Source organism: Delphinapterus leucas, chromosome 9, assembly GCF_059928025.1.
Source record: "Delphinapterus leucas isolate spDelLeu-1000000601 "Yukka" chromosome 9, BTC_Dleu_Yukka2, whole genome shotgun sequence".
NCBI classification, from domain to species: domain Eukaryota; kingdom Metazoa; phylum Chordata; class Mammalia; order Artiodactyla; family Monodontidae; genus Delphinapterus; species Delphinapterus leucas.
In genome coordinates, this window is record NC_143137.1 from 56,751,118 (window position 1) to 56,774,069 (window position 22,952).

The window sequence follows — 22,952 nt, forward strand, 5'->3', positions numbered from 1 at the left end:
ACTGTGCACATTTCTATAGTAAGCTGTTTGATTTTCTTCAGCCACTACTATATTAGCACAATAGCATCTAGAATATTTCAGCAAAATATTATCACATTTGTGCTAGAGCTGCCAAAAATACTCTGTTTTCCATGTTTGTAAACAAAAATAGGAACGCTATTACATAAACACTGTGATTGGAAAAATACCCTCTTTTCAAATCCTCCCTTACATTCAAAAGTAAAGGAGACTTAAGCTACTTTAGTATCCAAAATACATTTTCTGTGAAAGAATATAATTTTCTTTGGGTGCATTAAATATGCAACCAGAACAAATCAACTTTTTGTCTTTCCAAAACTATATCATTTCTGAAAGGCAGTGGCACAAGATGATGTACATGAGAGGAGGTTTGGAAGGCTTCAATGTATCCCTTCATTTAGCATACAAATTAACTAACATAACTGATTACTGTTGCAAATTCACAAATTAATTTCAGGTGCTAGTAATGATACTGGTTTACTCAGGGATTTTTGAAGATTTTATATTGCAGGAAGTAAAGAGAGGTATGGGAGTATAATATTGGATTTTAATGAGAAAGTCTATTTTTATTTTAAGTGAGTTGGTATATAGTTAAACTTGTAGCAGTAATTTTTTCCCCCTCCTGTTTCACTAATAGCAGCAAACAAGAGGTCAACTACAAACTGATATCTAATTAGTCCTACTGAATCTTCCTGGAAAAGGCTGAGATCTTGTTAAGTTTAGAAGCTGGGTGTAAAGCAGTTAATGGACTTGTATGGAGTCTTTTAATTACCAGTGTTAAACAAATTTATCTTTTACTGCTAGATAGCACCCAAGGGCAAGAGGTAATCTGCTTTATAAACCTTGGAATGATTTGCTTTATAAATCCTGGAGTTTAGGAAAGTGGAAAACTCTCTTTAAAGAGTATTCTCTTCCACTAGGAATTATATTTTTGGCAGTTTTGTGAAAAATTTAGTGATGGATTCTTTGTGACCTCCCAATTTATAAATGTTAGCAACATGAAGGCCAATTCCTCACAGCAGTTAGGGCCTGCGCAACAGATAGGATTATCCAAAACCAAGATGAGCGTCAGTATTAGTAAACCAATTAACAAATTGACCCATCTAAGGTTTAGAGCAAACTGACTCTAAATTTCTTTTTCACTTAAAGCATTACATTTTCCTGCCAAATGCAAATCTTTTCCCCCCCACACACTTGGTCATCTCATCTCTATATTAGAAAGCCACATTGTCTTGTGGAGGTCACATTGTAATTTGTGCAGTTTACATTGTGTGGATGGTAAAACATCTGAGTAACATCAGAATTGATAGAAATTAAAAAAAAATTAAGTCAGATCCATAGCCAAATACAGAAGTATCCTAATTCAAAGTTTAGAGTTAAAAAGAAAAACATTGACAGTGATTTTAATTTTTCAAAGGTATAAATGGCTCAAGATTAACAAGGAGCACCCTGTATCTGAACTAGGTCAATTTAACTGTGTTTTACTTGGACACTTTGCTTGCATTACTGTGACATTTTTATCTCAGTCCTGGATGAAAGATGGAATTCACAGGAGTTCACAAGTGTTACAGAGGGAGACTCCATTCTGAGACTGTCTCCCGGTAGCAACAGTACCAAGTAAAACTTTCTTCAGGTTCACTATGGACAAATGCACTTAATAATTCTCACAAATGAGATGTTTGCTCCTGGGAGGATGGAAATCACTTTAAAAGCATGGTTGGTCTTTCTCCCAGGAAATGAGGGCTCAGTGATCACGATGCTGTATTTGCGTCAGATTCAAGCGGATGACTCTTGCTCGATGATTTCCATGGCGATGACCTCAGCACCCTCCATAACGATGACCTCATCACCCTCCATAGCGATGACCTCAGCCCCCTCCATAGCGGTGACCTCAGCCCCCTCCTCGCCTAGGTTGTTGGTGGGCTCGTTCCTTGGCTCCTGATGGCAGATGTAGACAGGCATCTGAGGAGCCTCAGCCAGGGCGGCAGCGGCAGCAGCAGTGGCGGCGGCAGCGTTGGCGGCACGGGTGGCGCGGCGGCGGCCACTCCAGCGCTGGGCTTGGTATTGGTTCCATTGACGCTTCAGAGCAGCTTGGACCTGGAAGAGAAGAGAGAACCTTGTGTTCATACAATGGTCGGAAATGATCTGAGCCAAGTTCATGAGCACAGGTCTTGGAGCTTCTCAGAGGTTAGGGGAGGTTGAATTGTAATTCTCATCTAAAGGGCCGTGTGGTAAATGCTCTGCCTGTGGAATACACCATCTTGGAAGAAGAATTTGCGAACTGGAGAACTGAGTTACTTGCCTCAACTACCACTGCCAAGGTTATTTGCTGTTTTGAGCAAAGGTTTCTTCATTAGCTCTTACAGTCAATGAATGAAAATATGACTTGGTTTCACATTCAATATGGCATCCACGCCATATTAGGGAGACAATTTGAAACCCTTTTATCTGCTACAACCGCTGATACAGCAGAAGCTTTTATCTATACATTATTGGTCATGAAAAAAATATATGGAAACCATTGCACAGTTTTGGATTTTATGATAATGGCCTCATACTGTTGATTTTCCTTTATCCAATGTGGCTTGAGATGGGGTGTGCCCGATAAAGCTCTGGTTAGTGGTTAACTAACCATGTCTTATTCATTTTTGTATTACCACATGTCGTGGTGTTTGGCATAGAGCAGTTATTCAACAAATGTTTGTTGAATGGTTGTCAACATCCATTCTAGAATGATTTTCTCCCTCTTTAAGCCAAGAAAATGATCATCCATGACCGTATGGTAATTAGTGCCTTAGCGTCTGGTGGTATTAGGGTGGGATGCTAAAACTGGCTAGAGTGAATTTGAGGAAGAGACTTGAATTCCTCCCTGAGGTGAACTGTAAACCACTAGGTCATCTACAGTTGTGATTAGGTCTTCTCTCTCACGCCATGGTGTATGCTTTGGGGAATTACTCTTGAGCTCCAATGGGTTGCAATTTTGGAAATTATCAGAAGCAACCACTTGTAATATTGTACCAGCAACAAGCTGCGTGGGAGGCAATGGTTGTCACTGGGTAACATCACATCACCTTTCCTTTCCTTTTCCACTGATAAGGCCATTTCACTGGGTCTCATTTGATGCCATGAAAAAGTATTGAACTTTGGGTCAAGAAACTGATTCTGCCCACATTAGCCATGAAATCTTGGGTAGGATAGTTAACCCCTCCGAGACTCCTTTCTTCAGTACAACTCTTCTACCTCACCTAGCTGTTTGAAGGATTAAATTGTTGCACTATGAATCAAAGTGGCTTCTAAGATGTAAGTACCATACAAGGAGGCTATTATTCCTATTATTGTACTCTTATTATGGCAGGATGGTGGCCTCAGGTCTTTAGACTAAAGGAAACTCTTACGTCATATGTGTGGAGATATATATATATACATGTACATATATATATATATATTTGGAGGGTGGTGGTGTTAAGAAAATAAAAAAGAGCTCTTTATTACATAGTTTCTGATCTCATGTTCAGTTCTCTCTCATATATTCCAAGCTAGGTCTCCACAAAGAGTACTCTACAGCCTGGTAAAATATCTGATGCTAATGCAAATGAAAGTTTTCTTCACATTGTGATTTGCACTGGCAAAAGGGTGTTGTTGGATCTTTTGGGAAAAGGAAAGAAAATACTCTTGGTGGGAAGATCACCCTAGGAATATATTTTCAAATACAAAGGTGTTTATTAAAGGTATTAATGAATAAATAGTTCAGACTCTCCCCTTCCATCACTCACTTTGTCCTTCACTTCACTCCCCAAGAAGACAACTATGTTTCCCTATCAGTTTCTGGGCTTTTGCTTTGCAATCTGTGCAGTAGGGAGAGCTACAGAAGTGAAGAGAGACTAGACTGATTATATCAGAAAGGATTGATATGAAACCATAGCTGAATATATCTGGGAAAGAGCATCCCTACTGAGTTATACTTTCAGATAAAACATGAGTAAATTTTACTTTTTGCCATGCAATGAAATTTCTCTTTTAGTACCTCTTCATGAATCTAGTAAATATTTAAATTGCTTTCCAATTCTCTTTTGAACTTTGGATTTCTTTACAATGTATTTTCCTGTTGAGACTAACAAAGAGATAGTGATGCTTTATTTGGGTTGTACCGTCTATTAAACAGGTCCTTAAATGCCAGGTTTATATAATCTAGGAACTATCAAGTGCCCTGTTGAGGAATTAGGAAATACACTGGCTCAGCATAATTTTGGAGAAGCAGTGTCCCCAGACAAAGGGAACTGATAGTTTCAGTGGATTCAGCATCTCTTAAATACCAACATTGTCTTTATAGCTAAAATGCAACACAGATATTTAGAGGTATCCGAGGCAGACAGTGCCCAGCAGGGAAAAAAAAGGAAGTTTTTGTTTTGCCTCATCTGTCCTTTTAAAACAATCTCCATTGGATTATCCATGCATACTACTGAAGTACCCAGCATGAGGCCAAAGAGTTTGAAGTCTATTTCAGTTTTTAAAAATTGTTACAGAAATGTTCATAGCCTCCTATAATTGTATTCCAAAGTTATAACCTATCCTTTTGTGTGGAGATGGCAGTCTGCTTCCATTTGTAAACCACACATGTAAGAATAGGCCCTTAGCAGCATGTGAAAGACACTTCAATTTAATACAGTTTAATAAGGGCAATTATCTCCTGCAATACCACAGGTTGAGCCTAACGCTGCTTTGATCACAAGAATGTGGGCATTGAAACTGAAAAATACAGGGGAGACTCTGGTTGTTCCTGAAAAGCATCAGAAATGTAAGGAGTTGCCCATGGGGTAAGTATAATATACAAAGTTTTGAATTACATAAATTCATTGCTCGTTATAAAAGCAATTAACACAGATCACTTCACATTTCCTCGATTATGTCAATTTATTGCCAACTTTAAAAAATAGAGCCCTGGTCTGATGGCTTGAAGACATAATTATTACACCTGGCTCTATTATTAACTAACTGTATAAGGTTGGTAACATTTGGGGCCTCCATTTCTATATTTGTAAAAAAGAAACTCAGGTTGGAACGTTCGTGGTTGAATTTGGATGTTTTTATCTTTGGCCTTTGTTTTCCCGTTAAGTTCATTATGAGCACTTGCAGTTTCGTGCTGCTGAATGGAAAGTGGGATTTATCCTAGCAGTTCTGATTTTTTTTTCCTTTGTCTAGGACAAAGAAATCCTTGTTTAGCTTTGAGTCCCAAAGCTTTCTTGAGTCTTAGACAATATTTTTGAAAATTAAGTTTTATTGAGAGAAAAAATTTCTAAATAGAAAAACTTATTTTTGCATATGAAGTGGTCTGAAAATAGAACTTTACTAAAAGCAATAGTGTACAGCCACTATGGAGAACAGTATGGAAGTTCCTTAAAAAACTAAAAATAGAACTACCATACGACCCAGCAATCCCACTACTGGGCATTTACCCAGAGAAAACCATAATTCAAAAAGAGTCATGTACCACAATGTTCATTGCAGCACTATTTACAATAGCCAGGAGATGGAAACAACCTAAGTGTCCATCATCGGATGAATGGATAAAGAAGATGTGGCACATATATACAATGGAATATTACTCAGCCATAAAAAGAAACGAAATTGAGTTATTTGTAGTGAGGTGGATAGACCTAGAGTCTGTCATACAGAGTGAAGTAAGTCAGAAAGAGAAAGACAAATACCGTATGCTAATGCATGTATATGGAATCTAAAAAAAAAAAAAGGTTCTGAAGAACCTAGGGGCAGGACAGGAATAAAGACGCAGACCTACTAGAGAATGGACTTGAGGACACGGGGAGGGGGAAGGGTAAGTTGGGACGAAGTGAGAGAGTGGCATGGACATATGTACACTACCAAATGTAAAATCGATAGCTAGTGGGAAGCAGCCGCATAGCACAGGGAGATCAGCTCAGTGCTTTGTGACCACCTAAAGGGGTGGGATAGGGAGGGTGGGAGGGAGACGCAAGAGGGAGGAGATATGGGGATATATATATATATGTGTAGCTGATTCACTTTGTTTTAAAGCAGAAACTAACACACCATTTAAAAGCCATTATACGCCAATAAAAATGTTAAAGAAATAAAAGCAATAGTATAGCGAACATGCAGGATATGACATAGGGAGAGTCCCTTATAGACAGGAAGGGGAAGTGGTGAGTACAGAGCCCTTCCAGTCCCCCCCCACCAGAGGAAGAGGAGAGAGAGTTATAAAGAGACACAAATGACTTTGCATTTCCACTTCATGGAGGGGATACTTGAAAAAATGGAGAGAAGAAAGCAAGGAATAACAGAAACATTCCTGTATAGCAGGTCTGTTTCTCTTTGCTTCTGAGAGCACAGTCCTGAAAATTGATAGCCTTGTAAAGAAGTCCCACTCTTGGCCTGGTACCAGGTCCAACATGGTGCTTGAGCAGTGGAGTGGCAGTGACTATGGCACATACTAAAGACAGGTTCACAGGCCCTTCACAAAGGTGAAGAAAGGGGCCTGAGTTTCCAGGCTCCTCAGGTGGCCTGGAAGGGAGGACTGGTGTCTCAGGATAGGGCTGGGGCCCGCAGAGTGAAAGGATCTCTAGGGTCCTCAGAAGTGAGGGGAGCCACCATGAACTTCAACAGGGGGTGCCAGCATAATACTTGGAAACCAGCTGCCCATTTGTTCAAAGGCTTTTGAACTAAATATTTTCTAGAAAGAGACTGTTGTAAACTATTAGAGGCCTGGTGGAATGAGCTCTTCAAAGCAAGCTAAGTTATAGCAAATAAACAAAATTTTAGGCTTCACACATTTCAATTTGTGACTATTAAATTGAGATCCTTCTAGACCTTGCTGCTTTGATCCACAAACTATTTTATCCACAGTACATGGGCAAGAAAAATGAAAAAGGGAAAACCTGCACTGTGTTGTCAGTACTCCCAATTTTTAAATGAGCTACTGCTTAGAAAAACGGGGCCTTTCCATAGGTGTAACCATCTTTTTGTGGTCTCTTAGATACTTAATTAACAATTTACTGAAATGACTGGGTGGTCAATGTCCACACTCTTGGAAAAGTTGTGGGAAATGTCTGTTACATAAGCGTGCTCTCATGCTCATCTCCTGATTCCTTGTACTGTAATCCTCAAAATTCCTTTCCTGCTTTTAACCTACCCATTGACTATCTGATCCATTTCCATAGCAGGAGTCACTGATAACATATGGATAACAAACAAAAATTAAAACCTGTATCTTCATTGTAGAACTGACATATTAGCTCCCTAGATCTCTGCTAAAATGTAACATTCAGCCAGGCAAAGCCTGATCACAACCATGCGGCTGGAAATGACCTTCCGCATGTGTAAGTGCCCTGCCCATGTTCAGTGTTGTAAGACAGTAAGCTCACAGGAGGCCCAGATGCCTGCAATCCATGGGGCTGAGCTGATACGACATTTGGCACAGTACACAAGTTAGTGTTATTAGAAATGTCACACTGGTACATTCCCCCAGTAACATGATACTAACTAAAATGGGGATGGTTTCTTCCAAAAGCAGAGGTAACATACTTGAATTAGAGACTTTCAATTGTTAGGAGCACCTCTGGGCTTGCTTTCTACGCCTGCCACTTCAAAGATGGCATCATGGATAAGACACAATCAGTATTGAAGTATTTTTACAAATGCATGCAAGCCTTTCGTGTTTTCAAGGTATGCCCATCCTGAACCTGATTGTTATATTAGCCCTGTATCGATATTATTTTAGATGAAAACATTTATTTTGTATGCCACCTGAGCCAACTCAAAAGGCAGGGATATTCATTCACAGAAATTGATATAAAGATGGGGTGACTTAAGCCCTATTTATTTATTAGTTTTTACCGTTCTTAAAAGACACTTTAGGGCCTCCCTGGTGGTGCAGTGGTTGAGAGTCCGCCTGCCGATGCAGGGGACACGGGTTCGTGCCCCGGTCCGGGAAGATCCCACACGCCGCTGGGCGGCTGGGCCCGTGAGCCATGGCCGCTGAGCCTGCGCGTCTGGAGCCTGTGCTCCGCAACGGGAGAGGCCACAACAGTGAGAGGCCCGCGTACCGCAAAAAAAAAAAAAAAAAAAAAAGACACTTTAACAGCTGGTAACAGAAGGATGTCTTTTTATTTCTATCCCAGACTTTCAGTATAGTCCCTAGCAATACTGAATGCACAGTATATTTTTGTTTGATTAAGGAAAGAGTTGATGGATGGATGGATGGATGAATGAATGAAGCAATAAAGTGAATCAGTTAAAAGTGAGAGCGGGGCAACCATCTTGCAGTTTTGGGGTTGGAGAGGAGCAAGAGGTTTTAGAGTTGCAAAATATATTATTTATATTTTGAATATTATTTAACTGAAGAAATAAAGACTAGAAAATCCATTAGCTATCAATTAATAATGGTTAGAAAATCATTCTTATTACTAAATGGAAAATAATACATTTATCTTTTTTTTTTTTTGCGGTACGCGGGCCTCTCACTGTTGTGGCCTCTCCCGTTGCGGAGCACAGGCTCCGGACGTGCAGGCTCAGCGGCCATGGCTCACGGGCCCAGCCGCTCCGCGGCATGTGGGATCTTCCCGGACCGGGGCACGAACCTGTGTCCCCTGCATCGGCAGGCGAACTCTCAACCACTGTGCCACCAGGGAAGCCCCATTGATCTTTTAACAAAATGTGATTTGCCTTGGTATAAAATTATTCTTTATAGGATTTAAAATTATCACAAATACTTTTACATTTAAAGTTATGAGATGTATAACTCAAGAAAGCGTACTAATAAAACTTCAGGAAGGAGTCATAGACGTAATGCCGTGCAGTGGAAGATTTAGTCCATTTAATTGGAAATCAGGAAATCTGGGTTCTACTTCTGGTTATAAACTATGATTGTGACATTGGGCAAGTCACGTGATCTTTCCGGAGTTTAGATTTCTCACCTGAAAAATGAGGGAGCTTTCAAATCATGTTCTTTGAAGCCCTGGAAGTTCTTTGGTACAAATTTAAGCAGCTCCGCTTTTGTTTTACAAATTGGGCTCCCAGGCAAGATATCATTGGAAGAAAGGGAACTCTGGCTAAAAAAACCCTTAAAACACTGGCCATGTGGATCTCTAGATTTTACTGATCTAAATAGTCAGATAACAAATTACTTATTCCCTTTTGAGTCTTAACTCCAGGGTGATTTTCAAAGTGTTGAATAAGTAGTATGACATTGGCATCAAGCAACTGGAAAAGAGGGCAGTGAACCAGGACAAACTGGCTGGATATTGGTTCTGCCCTAGTGAGGAGCTGGGTCTTCCAAAGGGAATGGGGATGTGACTTCGATTCTACGGGAATCCAGAATAGCTTTCACTGTTGCTGCTCAGGGTGCCGACCAGCTTAAGGTACCATCCAAGGAAATGAGAATTTAGCTACCTGTCTGGATAATATCTTCAGTTGTTCCACACAAAAGCACAGGTAAGATTCAACTTGCAGTAGTGGAAAAAAAATATGATCCAGCTAGTCATGAAACCCTGTAAGGTCACCTGTAGAAGTGAGAGCAAATGAAAAGTGCACAGAGGCCCTTTGGAGACTGTAAAGTGCTGGCTTTATATACACGAGTGACGGTATTACACGTAACACACGCTTACCTCGTGGTTGCAGAAGCAGTAAATGACGGCAACAAAGAATCCCTAAAAAGAGGAGGAAAAAGAGAGTTGAAATTATTTTTGTGTGCATTGTGTTGTCAGTAATCCATATAAACAGACGACCTGGAGAGGAACATTTCACTACGGCAATAGCAAGTCAGGGCTCGATGAAAGTTACTACCACTCATGTTCAGTGCTTCACTACAAGAATATTCCATTAGAAATGCCTTTTTCTCGTTAGGATTCTATTGCTTGGCTAAAAAGACTACTCTCGTCAATCTGGTTAATATATTACGGCCTTTAACGTGGAGATTTATAGCAGAATATGCTGTTTACAGGGGATGTGAAAAGAATCTTTGTACCTAAAACACTTAAAAACTGAGATCTTGTAGCGTTTAGTAGAGAAAACTTTTGCAAGCACAAGTGTCACAGTCAGTGCATGGCTGTCGGCCTGACTCTGCCCTGTGTCCTCATGGTGAACTAGTGCAGTACTGTTCCCACAGCCAAGTCCATCTCTCCAATAAGGACGTGGACCAAGTAACTTCTGAGGTTCGGGTCACTACTCAGAAGACTCCTTGTGTCCAGGCTTTAACTGCCTATAGAAATGGCCAAAATAATAGATCAGATTATTAAAATAATTCCTAAACTTAATTTTAAGCCCTATTAATCTTGACCTCTTTCTTCACATTAAGCCTCAGCAGTAGAAAATACAACTAACTGGACATGAATAATTGAGACAGCAGAACTCTGGCCCAAGAGCCTGTAGCAGACCCGCTTCTGCCTTAGGACACGCCATGTCCCACCCTTGCTTTCAAAGTACCTCACACTGTGCCTTCAACGAGGCTTTGGATCTGAAGCAAAGTGAACGGAAACAAGGTAGCCACTCTCCACCCCTGTGTGGCAGACATGGGACCACCTGGGACGACCCCCAAGAGGCTGCTCCATTCTCTCCCACATGAGAAGAGACCTGGATACATTTCCCTATGTAGTCACTGAACTGTCAAAGATGGATTCCTGACATCCCTCTGACAGACGGAGGGTGACAGAGCAGGAGGCGTGGATGCTCTGTGCAAATTCATTACAGCTCCTGGAAAAACAATTCAATGTGTATTTATGAAAAGAGGGTCTGAAAATTACTGTATGGGAGACAGAGTATATGCGTGGGTGGGACCAGCTGAGGGTCCTGGGAGTAATGGGAAAGCAGAAGCAACAAAGTGCTCACAAAACCTGGTTTCCTTCACAGTTTTGGCTGTTGGCTTGGAGGCTGTAAGTTACGAGATTTTGGGTCAGCTTTAGAGTTATATCTCCTGACTTTGCCACTAACCAGAAAAGCCCATTTCCTTATCCTTAATAGGCATGAGAATACTTACCTCACACATGAAGTGCTACATATTAGTGAATGGTAGCTATAATTATGATGATTTCTGATTGGACAACGTGAGAGTGTCAGCCATACCCATTCTCTGTGGTCTGCCTGACATTGTAGGGATGGCTAAAATATAGGTATTCTAAGGTTCTGACCTCTCTAATCAGAGCCAAGGCAATGAATTGAAGTGACTGGAAACTGGCTTCCAGTTTAAGAGGGATATAGATGCCAGCTCGGGGTCCAGTGTTGGCATTTCACACTGATAGAAACATCTGCTTCTCTGCCCTGTGTTTTCATGGCATTAGCGACTACACTGATAATAATCCAGGTTGGGAAGCCAATTGGCATTGGTTACATTGGTCTTCAACAGTCCCCTCAATAAAGCAAAACCAAATGTGGCCCTCGGATGCTGGGGAGGGGAAGGAAAGGTCAAAAGCACTGTGGGAGGGACTTCCCTGGTGGCGCAGTGGTTAAGAATCCGCCTGCCAACGCAGGGGGACACGGGTTCGAGCCCTGGTCCTGGAAGATCCCACATGCCGTAGAGCAACTGAGCCCTTGTGCCACAACTGCTGAGCCTGCGCTCTAGAGCCCATGAGCCACAACTACTGAGCCTGAGTACCACAACTACTGAATCCCATGCGCCTAGAGCCCGTGCTCTGCAACAAGAGAAGCCACCGCAATGAGAAGCGTGCACATCTCAATGAAGAGTAGCCTCCGCTCACCGCAAGTAGAGAAAGCCTGCGCGCAGCAATGAAGACCCAACGCAGCCATAAATAAATAAGTGAATGAATGAGTGAATGAATGAATGAATAAAAAAAGCACTGTGGGAGTAGCTCTGCAGTGGGTCAGTGTCTGGACAAATATATTTGTTCTCTAAAGATGTATTCTCAAAGCTCATACCTCCTGTTTCCTGTCTCCTTGCCCAATTTTAAGATTCAAAACGTGGGAAAGCAGACAGTGAGAGAGACAGAGAAGGTAACGTGTTACCTTCGGGGTAACACATGTTCTAAAGGGTCATTCTCATCTCAGAGGAGCCCCAGAAAACTGGGGGCCCTGCACCAACTAGCTGAGTGAGTGGTTGAATAAGTGCTTCCCCTACCTGGAAGTGAATCAGAGAGTGCATCACGTAGTCGTAGATCCTTCCAAGCACTGGGTGGGAAGGTCTCCAGGGAAGGACAACGAACTGGACCCCCAGCAGGGGCACCAGGATCAGAGTGGCCCTCACCGCCTTCAGGTACATGTGCGATTCCTCCTCCTGGGATTCCTTCATTTTCTTCACAAGCACCCGGACGATGTTGAGCAAAAAGAAGAAGTTGATCTGCAAAGATATGATCGTTCTGAGCAAATTCTCCAGGTCAGCACCCCTGAAGGACACCCACTTCCCTCAGTTCTCGTTTATCCAGTGTGGGGAGCAGATAGCACCTACACGGGACACAAGTGACTGCCTGAGAGGTAATATAATCGGCTCCGTGTTACGAGAACACAGAGCATCAGTAGAGCCAAATACTCTTTTCAGATGTGAATTAACATTTCCCCCCCTTTTTCCCTATATGAGAAAATAATTTCCTGTATATGTAAGTAGATTAGGTTCAACTCTAAGGAAGGCATTTTATTCTTTATTTAGGTTTTTATAATTTTTACAAAGGAAGTCATAAATGACACTTTTAGATTTCTCTTCCTTATCTTTTCATTATGAAGATTTTTCCCTTAGGCAGGACTACTTAACTAAAAGTAAAATGAGGGCTGAAAAATTTATCTGTAAAGCTTATGCAGTGGAGAAAGCTAACCCAGACTTCTTTTTTTCTAATAACACTTTTCAAAAGAAATCACTTCATTGAGGTGTAATGTACGTTCAATAAAATGGAGATTTTAAGTTTACATTTGGGGAGTTTAGACAAATGTATGTACCTGTGTAACAAGCAATCCAAGCAAGAGAAGAGCATTTCCACCACCCCAAAAAGTCCCCTCTCGCCCCTTTGCAGTCAACAACTCCCGGACCCCACCTCCAGCAACTGGTGATTCCTATCATCACAGAAATGGAGTAATATATGGTGTGTGTTCTTTTGTGTGTGGTTTCTTTGGTTTAACATACTATCTGTGGGATTCATTTGTGTTGTGTGTATTGGCATTTCATTCATTTTTACTGCTGGGTAGTACTGCATTATATAAATAATACCTATACATAATTTGTTTACTCATTCTCCTGTTTATGGAAATTGGAATGGTTTCCAAAATTTGACTATTATGAATAAGCATGCTGTGAATACTTGTATCCAAGTCTTTGTGTGGGCATGTTTTCATTTCACTTGAATAAGTATCTAGGGGTGGAATGGCCTGTTCATATGGTAAGTGTATGTTTAACTTTGAGAAACTGCCACGCTGTTTCCCAGAGAGGTGGCTTCATGTTACGTTCCCTCCAGCATTGTATGAGAATTCCAGTTGCTCTTCACCCTTGCCAACACTTGGTACGGTCACTTTTTAATGTCAGCCATTCTAGTGGATCACAAATTACTTTTGGCTGTGAAGATTAGTTTTAAAACCAAGGTTGTTTTTAAAATTTAATTGATCATTTATTTTTAAATAATTAGAATAATTCTTCTACCTGGAATAGAAATAAATGTTATTACCCCAAAAATTCAAGAAAGGAAAGAGACCTTTAATAAAAATTGAATTCTTATGGGGTGTTGTGTCAGTATTCAAGACCCACGTTAGTAGGTCCTTGTGAGCGCAGTTGAACTAGTAAGTACACCACTACTCTGAAAAATGGCAAAAGAAATTGAATTTGCATTGGAAAGGCCAGGAAAGTTAGGAGACAGCCCGGGTGATAACCCAATTTGATCAGTTACTAATGGATGCTTCTTCAGTGCAGGAGCAGAATATGGTCTATGACTCCGACTGTTTTTATTTTTCTTACTCTTGCCTGAAGAAAACACTATCTTTGAGGTTAATGGGGAAAATAATGTCTAAATTTTAAATTTGATGGTTCTGATGATGGCCAACATACAGTAAACCATGGGTGGAAATAAAGAGCTTGCATATAGATTCAGACAGTCATATTTTCTCCTGGCCCAACTTCTTACTAGTCATGTGATCTTAAGTGAGTTTACTTGAGTCTTTGGGTCTAGTTTTCCTAATGAGTAACATGTCTCAATGTATCCACTTGGAAGGTCTGCTATTAGTGACAGCATGGCGAGGTATGTGAAGGGCCTGAAGTGCTTTAAGTGCATGTTCAGTAGTAGTTATGATGATGGCTCATGGACCAAAGGTGAAATGGAAGATGGTTTAGTTTGGCAAAGCCCAGGGAAAAATGCTGCAGGGGGACTTTGTGGTCTTTCGCTTTCTTATCAGCAACATCCTGACCTTTGGTCTTTAACTAGGAGAATTTATAGAATTGTTGAAAAAAAAAAAAAGAACACCTATATTGTTGCTATGGCTTGTATAGAAATGAGCTTATGCCCCTCCACCCAACTGTAGTAAATAAAAATCATTTTTAAAAAGACTCAAATTGTTCTTATTATAGATTATCATTGAATTAACTGTTAATAATGGATTTAAAAGGCAATTCTCACCACTAATGCCCCCATGACAGGACCATGGATGATGTAAAGCAGGTTGGTGTCCACACTCAGCCAGCAGCTAAAAAAAAGAGGAGGGAATACATCAATACAATTGCATTTTATTTTCAAATATGTTAACTAAGAACCACAATACTTACTTGTCATTGAATAACAGTGCCCTTGCGATAGCATGGGCAGTGGTTGGCACCAGCGGGAGCCCTAAAATGTGAAAAAGTACAAAAGCTATAACTACAGTTTTATAGAAATTGTAGTTTACTTTCAAGAATAGTGGCAAATTTAATGTCTTGTCAACATATTGCCCTGATGTTTTTGTGCAGATTATCTTTGGTCAAACCAGGTAAAAATGCTCTTAGTTAGAACATCATGTGCTGTCAGAGAGTTTGGTTAACAGCATCCAGATAATTAAAAGCCTGTCACAAATTATCCAGTGTGGTAGGTACATTATTACTCTCACTGTGACCATAATACCATTGTTATGTCTATGATGATGATGATGACTATTAATTGAGACCAGAATGCTTTCCATTGTGTGTGAACTGGGCTCTCTTACACAGGGGAGGTGGGTTGTCCTGAAGGGAAGGGACCTGAGATGGCATATGAAAGCCATAGTCTGATTGCTCCAAAGACTTCTTTGTGCTCTCAGTATTTCTTCCAGGCTTTTTGTTTTTCTGTTTATATCATGTGCATTGATCCTATTTTCTTTCAACAAGAACACTTCAGAGTAGCTAGTACCTACCCTACCCTCTGTAAGTTCTGGCTCCAGGACCTTTTATTAAAGCAGCTCAGAATCTACTTCCCTGAGTAAACTTGAAGTACGAGTCAAAAACAGGTTTGAGTTTATAAATGGAACGATGGAGATAGCTGCTGGCGATGCGTCCTGTCAGTCTGAATCTTTTAAAAGTCAACCTTTATTCTATAAAAGTAATCTAGAGTAAAGTTGTAACTTTTGTTAAAAAAAAATTCTTTTTCTCAAATATATCCATGCACCATAGAAAACTTTTTGATTTGGTTGACACATTTGTAGACAGAGTTTTTAAAACTATTATCAGTTAAGAAATGTGTCTCAGAAGTGAATCAGACCTCCACACTTTTATTTTCTGTGAATTATATGCAAAAAGAGACTCAAAACATTGAGTTTTCACCAAAGAACCATCTCAGCTTCTTAACCCATGAAGCATATAATTCAAAATAGGACCATCAAATGTTTGACTTCGAAGAATTATGAGTCTATTTAACACAAAACATGATTGTGTTTTATTCACAGCAGTTCTAACATCCCACTCAGGTTTAGAATCAGAAATTCACTCTCTGACTTTACTTTGAAATACACATTTTAGAATTAGCAAGAGAGGCAATATGGAGACTTCACTTCCACCTTGTCATTTTGTAGAAAGGAAAATGTGATTCTTACTTAATACAGAGAAGAGTATAGACCCATATCTGTTAATTCCTAGGGCTCTTCACCTGCCTCTAGCCATGATGTCACTTTTTACAGTTTATTTTTTCTTTCCTTTTCCTCTTCTTCCAGGCTTCAAGCGTCATAACAACCTTTCCCGCCCACTAAAGATGGTCAGAGTAAGAATAATCCTCTCTCCCCAGGATTCTTCTTCAGGAGTGCTGGATAAATTCTACTTGTTCATTATAAAAGCCCATGGGTGGGGGAGTTCCTTCTTTGATTTATAACAATGGGAGAAACAGCAAGGCGAAGAATCAATCTGAAGAGGGTTGTAAAATAAATGATTTTTCTGAGAACTAAACTTCAGTGTTTGAAGTTGCTTCGATCTGAGAGAAATTGACCAGTAAGCCATTCAGTGCAGACTTGTAAGGAAATAACTACTGAAAGAAGCCTTTTTTCATTTTCTGTTGGGGGGAAGTTCACCACCAGATACTTTTCACCCAGAGGGTGATGTTCATACTGTCTCTTATAATTCTTTGAGATGGAGTGGGTAATATTACAGCTGAAATGAATGGATGAGATGTACATCACCTGCAAACAAAGTTAGGTCTTAGGACGCAACTTTCTTGGGTCAAATTTTCTGCTGTCCCACTTTCAAACTCTTTTCAAAACATAGGTTACACCTTATTTCATGGCATTGGACCTAAATTTTAGGAGCCATCGTACTGTTTTGGTGTGAAAATAATTTCAAAAGGACAATAAAAATATCCACTAGAAATTTCTTCTTCTCTGCTCTATTAAATTCTTTAAAGTTTCTGTGAAACTATTTTTGTTGAGAATTTATTTTGGTTGTAATTTTACTTGTTTTCCTCCCATCCAAAGATAATGCTTGCCTGAAGTTCTAAGAGAAGGCATTGCTTTAAAAGAAGTCATCATAGCTGTCTTACAATTTTGTTCTCAGAAGTGAGATTTGGTACTGTGATTTTTGAATGGTAAGGAGTTTGGTGGAATTTTAGTGTGTGCAGGAGTGGAGAAAGATAGATTTAGCCCAGGCATGTTAAAAAAAATAATAATTACATTTTAGAACTATACTTGTTGACTATCTTTCTAAACATCTATGGGAATTTAAATCCTTCTCATTCTTTTAAATGGACGATTCTGTGCTTACCTTACTGAATGTGATGTTCCTTAGGATTCTACTTGAATCATTCTGATAAAGTTTTAAGTATTCTCTGATTAAGATATCCCATAAATATTTTACTTATTTTCATTACCTTCTTTTTGATACAACAGCTTGTTCTTTTTTCCCTTGAATTGTAACACACGTGAACATGTGTGTTAAGCAGATGTCTTCAAAGAGCTGACTACGATGACGCTAAAAGTTTTATAACGAATTCACAGTGCATCAGTATGGAAAGAGCAGTATAAATTGCTCCTTCCAGGGTGCTCTCATCTCTGCTGAATGTTACAAGCAAGAATAAATTTGCAGCCTTTTCCTTCCATGAGAAATTTTCTGAGTGTGGCAGACAGATGTTTTTAAACAGTCAAAATTGGGACAAGAAGTATGCCATACATTTTACTTCAAAGGAAATAAGTAAACTAGATCAGACAGGAATGGTGTCTGTGGGGGGGGTGGGGGCAGGGGGGATGTTATTTTCAGGTTTTCAGTTTGAAGGCATCTGACCAGTACCAATCATTATTATCGTGATAATCAGAATTGCTATTGGGGCCAATTAAATTGTAGCTAGTTGATTCCTGGCATGACCAGTTTCAGAAGACTAGAGATCACTGGGAGGGTATGTATGAAGCTGAGAAGGGCAGGGGAAGGAAAGGCTGGGACTAAAAGAAAAAACAACAAAAAACAAGTTTGATTGTATGCTGGCCTGTTTTGAGGACAGGGAGAAACAGGAGGACCTAGCACCTGAGGTGGGATGGGTGGATAGTCACAAGCTTGATTTCTAACCTTACTGGATGGTTAAAAAATCCAGGATGCTGGGCTGTTGCCAGGGTACAGCCCTTTTAGTAGTCCTGCTGCATTCTGGCTCTTGACTTCCATGAGATACTCTACAGAGTGTGAGAATTTCTCTTTCTGACTAAATTAGAATATCTTATTATCTGTTACTTACAACCAAAGAGCTGTAGCATCATCAGTTCAACTTTGAGGCAACCCAAATATCTGCCCTGCTGACCCGCCATTAAAGGATTATCCCATTGGGTTTGGGTAATGTATTGATACTTGGTTAAAATCCATGTGTTCCTATGAGGGAGGGTTGACCAGTAAATGAATATTGCACAGGGCCATCCCTGGAGTAAATTGTGGAGAAGACTTTGGGCCGCTTACATGGCTTCCCTGAGCCATTTCTTTACAGTTGGCAACAATAATTATCGGGCAGGGGTTTAACTACAAAGTGTGATGTTTTCAGAAAGTCTTCGGATTATCCTCCCTCCTCATGAAATTTTGCCTCTCTTATGGATATTTTTAGGGGCTCCCCCAAATGCTGCATTAAAAGTCAGGCTTAGCTGAAGGCAATTCACAGCTTCTGCTCCAAGAGTCATAGTCACCCTGTCAGTGGAGAGTAAGGGCAGCTCTTGGCTCTACAGACAGTGTGGAATGGCCCTCGGGATCCTCCTCCACTATGGAAGTTTCACTGCATGTGTTTTTGTCCCCGAGCTTTTTCCCTCTCACTGCCTTACTATCTGTCTGCTTCTCTTCCACCAGTGGAGCTGTTCTTTTAGCAGCCCTCGGGGAAAGGGAACAATTCTAGAGAGTCCCCAAGGACCTCAGCACCCTTAGTCCATTTGTACAGAAGTAGCCACACCTCACAAATCATGTGACAGCAGCTTTTAGAGGAAGCTGTCTCAGAAGCTGTCCTCTGAAGTGACAGCTCAGAGAAGCAGGCAGCCCAGAAACCCAGGCGTGGAGATTGATCCTGCCAGAGAAAGGGGTTCATGATGGCGGATTACCTACAACGATTCCTGTATAAAAAACTACCACGTGTTGAGGGGCTCCATGGTATTGTATCAGATACAGGTGGAGTGCCTTTCATTAAAGTGGCCAATGATAATGCTCCAGAGCATGCTTTGAGACCTGGTTTCTTGTCTACTTTTGCCCTTGCAACAGACCAAGGGAGCAAACTTTGATTTTCAAAAAATAAAAGTATCACCTGTTACTATAACACCTACCAGATTGGTTCAAGTCAATCGTTTACCTTTGGTGGTGAGTTTCATAGCCAGCAGCAATGCTAATACAGGACTAATCGTCAGCCTAGAAAAGGAACTTGCTCCATTATTTGAAGAATTGAGACAAGTTGTGGACGTTTCTTAATCTGGCAGTGGTTTCTAGGTATACCTTATCTTCATTATATCAGACACAGTGTCAATCCAGCAATCTTTAGACTACAGCAACACTTGTATCCATGTTCTCAAGAAAGGGCCCCTTTTTCCACCTTACACTAGAGAAAGAGCCTATAGATAGAATTTATGGACAGATTGATTGTCATTTTTTCTTGTGTAGGGCCTTTTCTTATTTGTGAGATCTGGGGATTCCACAGAAATGGTTCAATCTATCGCAGCTCCTATGGAGTTAGTCCAGTCACCAAATATGCATGAGATTCTATTCGGTGGCTCAGAATCAAAATGATACTTTGATCCACTTGAGCCATGAAGCGCTCTCTATTGTACAATATGCCAGGCCTGCAGAATGAAGCAGACTCTTTTTATTGTGAATGGTGAGAACATATTTTTCTTCATATTATTTTCTTTGCATTGAGTGTGAGGAAGATTAAAATGGCTTAGTAGAAGTAATAAAATCAGTACAATCACTAACTTTCCTTTGTATATATTACTTTGCAGTATAGGTGAGTATTACTAACTGATTTGATTCTTTTCAGAGATAGCTAATCGTTTTTTCTTCTATTCTGCCTTCTATAACCAATCGGTGTTTTTTAATGTTTGTGTATTCTTTATAAAATTTAGATGTGATTCATTATTGAATTGTTTCCAATATTGGTATGTATGTAAACATGGTAGTATAGCCCTTTTTTTCATACTTGAGTATAAATAAAATAGTATTTTTAAAAGTACAGTTTGCGCACTACATAGGTTTTTTCCCCCAGACTGTTTTTAAACGTTTAAAGACAACAATTAACTTAATTCACTCTTTCAACCACATGAATAAGTGACTTTCTCGTCTGGTATGGAGACTGTTTCACCTAACATAAACTGTCAATTGGAAAATAAACCTCATCCATGAACCTTGAAAAAAAAAAGAAGAAGTAGTAGCCACACCTCAAACAGTCCCACCATAAGCTTTTCAAAGCCATTGCCATGCACTGTGAGGTCAGGTAAGTTCTACTTGGAGGCCCATGTGGTTATTTATGTCTGTTGCTTAGCTGGACTCCACTTCCTGAACCTTCACTAGAGGAGTCCTGCTGATGGATTGACAGGAAGGAACACTCTTGAGGAAGGGAAGTGGGTCCAGGGTAGGGGAGTACAGAATTCAAAATGTGAAAGTCTCCTTTGCTCTACAAACAGGTGATCAATAAAACTGAAGGGGGTCTAATGAGATCTCTCAATCAGCACATGTTTTCAGTCCATCTGTTAGCTGGGTTTGTTTCCTGAAGACATTCTCATAGTCATACCCCTCCTTCGCTGCACTCGCTCTCCTGCTATCACAGTCCATGTGAACTTGTTAAAAAGCTTCTACCAGGTTCTCCTGGAGACTGAACTCCTGCCAGCACCTGTGTCCCGTCTCTCCTCAAAGGACCTCAGCCCCTGCCTGCTCTCTGACCAAGACTAGAAGAAGACTGAATATACAGACAGAGGTAAAGGTGGCTCAAAACTCAGCTGCAGAAAATACATACCCCAGCCCAGGACATAATACCACCACATGCGTTGTCTCTCAGCGAACACAGACACCACGATGAGAGTGTGAAGATAGACCCCTTCACAGAGCATCCAGAAATAGTTGCACGACATCATGTACTGGTGAAAAAAGTGCAAAATCTTGCAGATCGGCTGTTGGAAAGAAATGGAGATACTCAGTGGAAGACATCTGTAACAATTTGGCCAAGAACAGAGGGTGAACGTGAGAATGAACCAAAGTATCTGCATTCAGTCTGAAAGGCAGTTTCCCCAAACATCTATCAACGTGTCACCCTCTAGAATTGGAAATCAGAGTAATAGTTCATAGGTTCTTAGTATTACATGTAAACAAACAGCCAACTAGGGCAATGGAAGCCTAGTCTCCCAAATGTTCTTTTCGCATTACATCCTGGTTACTTATATAGACTAGACAGGTTTATTTTTCCTGTAGTGTGTCTGAGACCCATAATTTCTGATAGCATCCAAGGATTCGTCACATAACTTTTAGGGCCCCTTTTCTATGGCCGGTGAGGAGAATAACACAGAAATTGTTAATGCTTTCCTGAAGTTCACTGATCTGTTAGTGATGTTTACTTAGCAGTAAAAGAGGAGAGAACCAGGTGGTTAATTTCTCATATATGAGCCAGGAGCTATGCTGAGCCCAACTGATGTGATTTTGCTTTCATAAGGGAGCCTTAGTTTCTATATGGGGGTCCATGTGTTTGGGACTTAGAAGGATGGAAACCTCGCCTGGTACTCGGTACTGATGTGGGATCCACATTTCTGGAGCAATCAAGCTTAACTACATATTGTTGTCTGTACAGAAATAATTATTGCTTAAACTACATAACAGAACACCCTAAATAGTTTCCTAGTCACCTCTAGAGTAGGGCTTGTCATCTTGGCACTATCGATGTTTTGGACTGGATACTTTTTGTCGTGGGGCTGTCCTGTATGTTGATGGGTGTTTAGCAATATTCCTGACCTCTATCCCCTAGACGCCAGTAGCATCCCCTACCCAGTCATAACGATCAAAAATATTTCCACGGCTTCCCTGGTGGCGCAGTGGTTGGGAGTCCGCCTGCCGATGCAGGGGATGTGGGTTCGTGCCTCGGTACGGGAAGATCCCACATGCCGTGGAGTGGCTGGGCCCGTGAGCCGTGGCCGCTGAGCCTGCGCTTCTGGAGCCTGTGCTCCGCAGCGGGAGAGGCCACAGCAGTGAGTGGCCTGTGTACCGCAAAAAAAAAATATATATATATATATACATATATATATATATATATGTGTGTGTGTGTGTGTATGTATATATTTCCAGACATTACCAGATGTCCCCTGGAGAGGAAAATGTCCCTGGTTGAGGAACACTACCCTAAGGTATTTAGCTGTGCTTGACTCCCTCTAACAACAACAAAAATAAGAACAATTTAGCAAGACTTTACATATTAGGGATGATTATTTGCATTATTATTTTATCAAATGCTCTGCTTTACAGTTTGAATCTGACTGGATTTCAGGCCTTTTTTTTTTACAAAGCAAATTAGCCAGAAAGTGACTTTCAGTATTGCAGTAACCTTTTCAGGACCACTCATTTCTATTCAATGCGTAGCAATAGTAATTCACTTATTGGGAATCTGATGCACTGAGTCCTTTCAGAACTCATTGAACGTTAAGAAGCAGCCAGCTGTGTCCATGAGAAGGCAGAGAGTGTATTTTCAGAGATAGAATCAACCTCTGATTCTGACCAAAGTGGAACAGTAGTGCAGATAATTCAAAACATCAGGTAATCTGAAAGTAATTTATATTGGCTTACAAAGGCACTGACTTTGGCTTACAAAGGCACTGACTTTATCTGATTACCTTCCTAATTGGCATTAGTTAATATTATTAGTTTGCATTTGCTAAGCAAATACTTGCTATGTGCACATGACAAACAAGTAAAATAAGAAATTCAGTTGATACTCTGGATTCATTTTAAAGACTACTCTTACTTGAAAACCCTATTCCTTCTGGATCAAGAGGTCCAGAGCAGAAGCTTTGGTGGCTGCATTTGTAGAGGAAGGGATAAAAAGAGGGCAAAGATGATGGCCCAGGGAAAAGCT

The 22,952-nt window shown here is 40.5% G+C and overlaps 1 protein-coding gene and 1 pseudogene across 1 annotated transcript in view; one reads left to right on the forward strand and one right to left on the reverse strand.

Annotated features, from left to right (window-relative positions):
• Positions 1 to 1,416: 1,416 nt before the first annotated feature.
• The window catches only part of CALCR (calcitonin receptor), a 66,355-nt gene continuing 44,819 nt past the window's right edge, over positions 1,417 to 22,952 (reverse strand). The window contains exons 7-12 of the mRNA XM_022586040.3: positions 20,853 to 21,006; positions 14,732 to 14,792; positions 14,586 to 14,652; positions 12,116 to 12,334; positions 9,654 to 9,695; positions 1,417 to 2,115 (exon numbers count right to left, since the gene is read on the reverse strand). Coding sequence (XP_022441748.2) covers positions 1,795 to 2,115; positions 9,654 to 9,695; positions 12,116 to 12,334; positions 14,586 to 14,652; positions 14,732 to 14,792; positions 20,853 to 21,006 — 864 coding nt within the window. The 3' untranslated portion in view covers positions 1,417 to 1,794. The remainder of the gene's footprint in view (positions 2,116 to 9,653; positions 9,696 to 12,115; positions 12,335 to 14,585; positions 14,653 to 14,731; positions 14,793 to 20,852; positions 21,007 to 22,952) is intronic.
• Positions 17,654 to 20,072, forward strand: LOC149748415 (ragulator complex protein LAMTOR3 pseudogene; annotated as a pseudogene).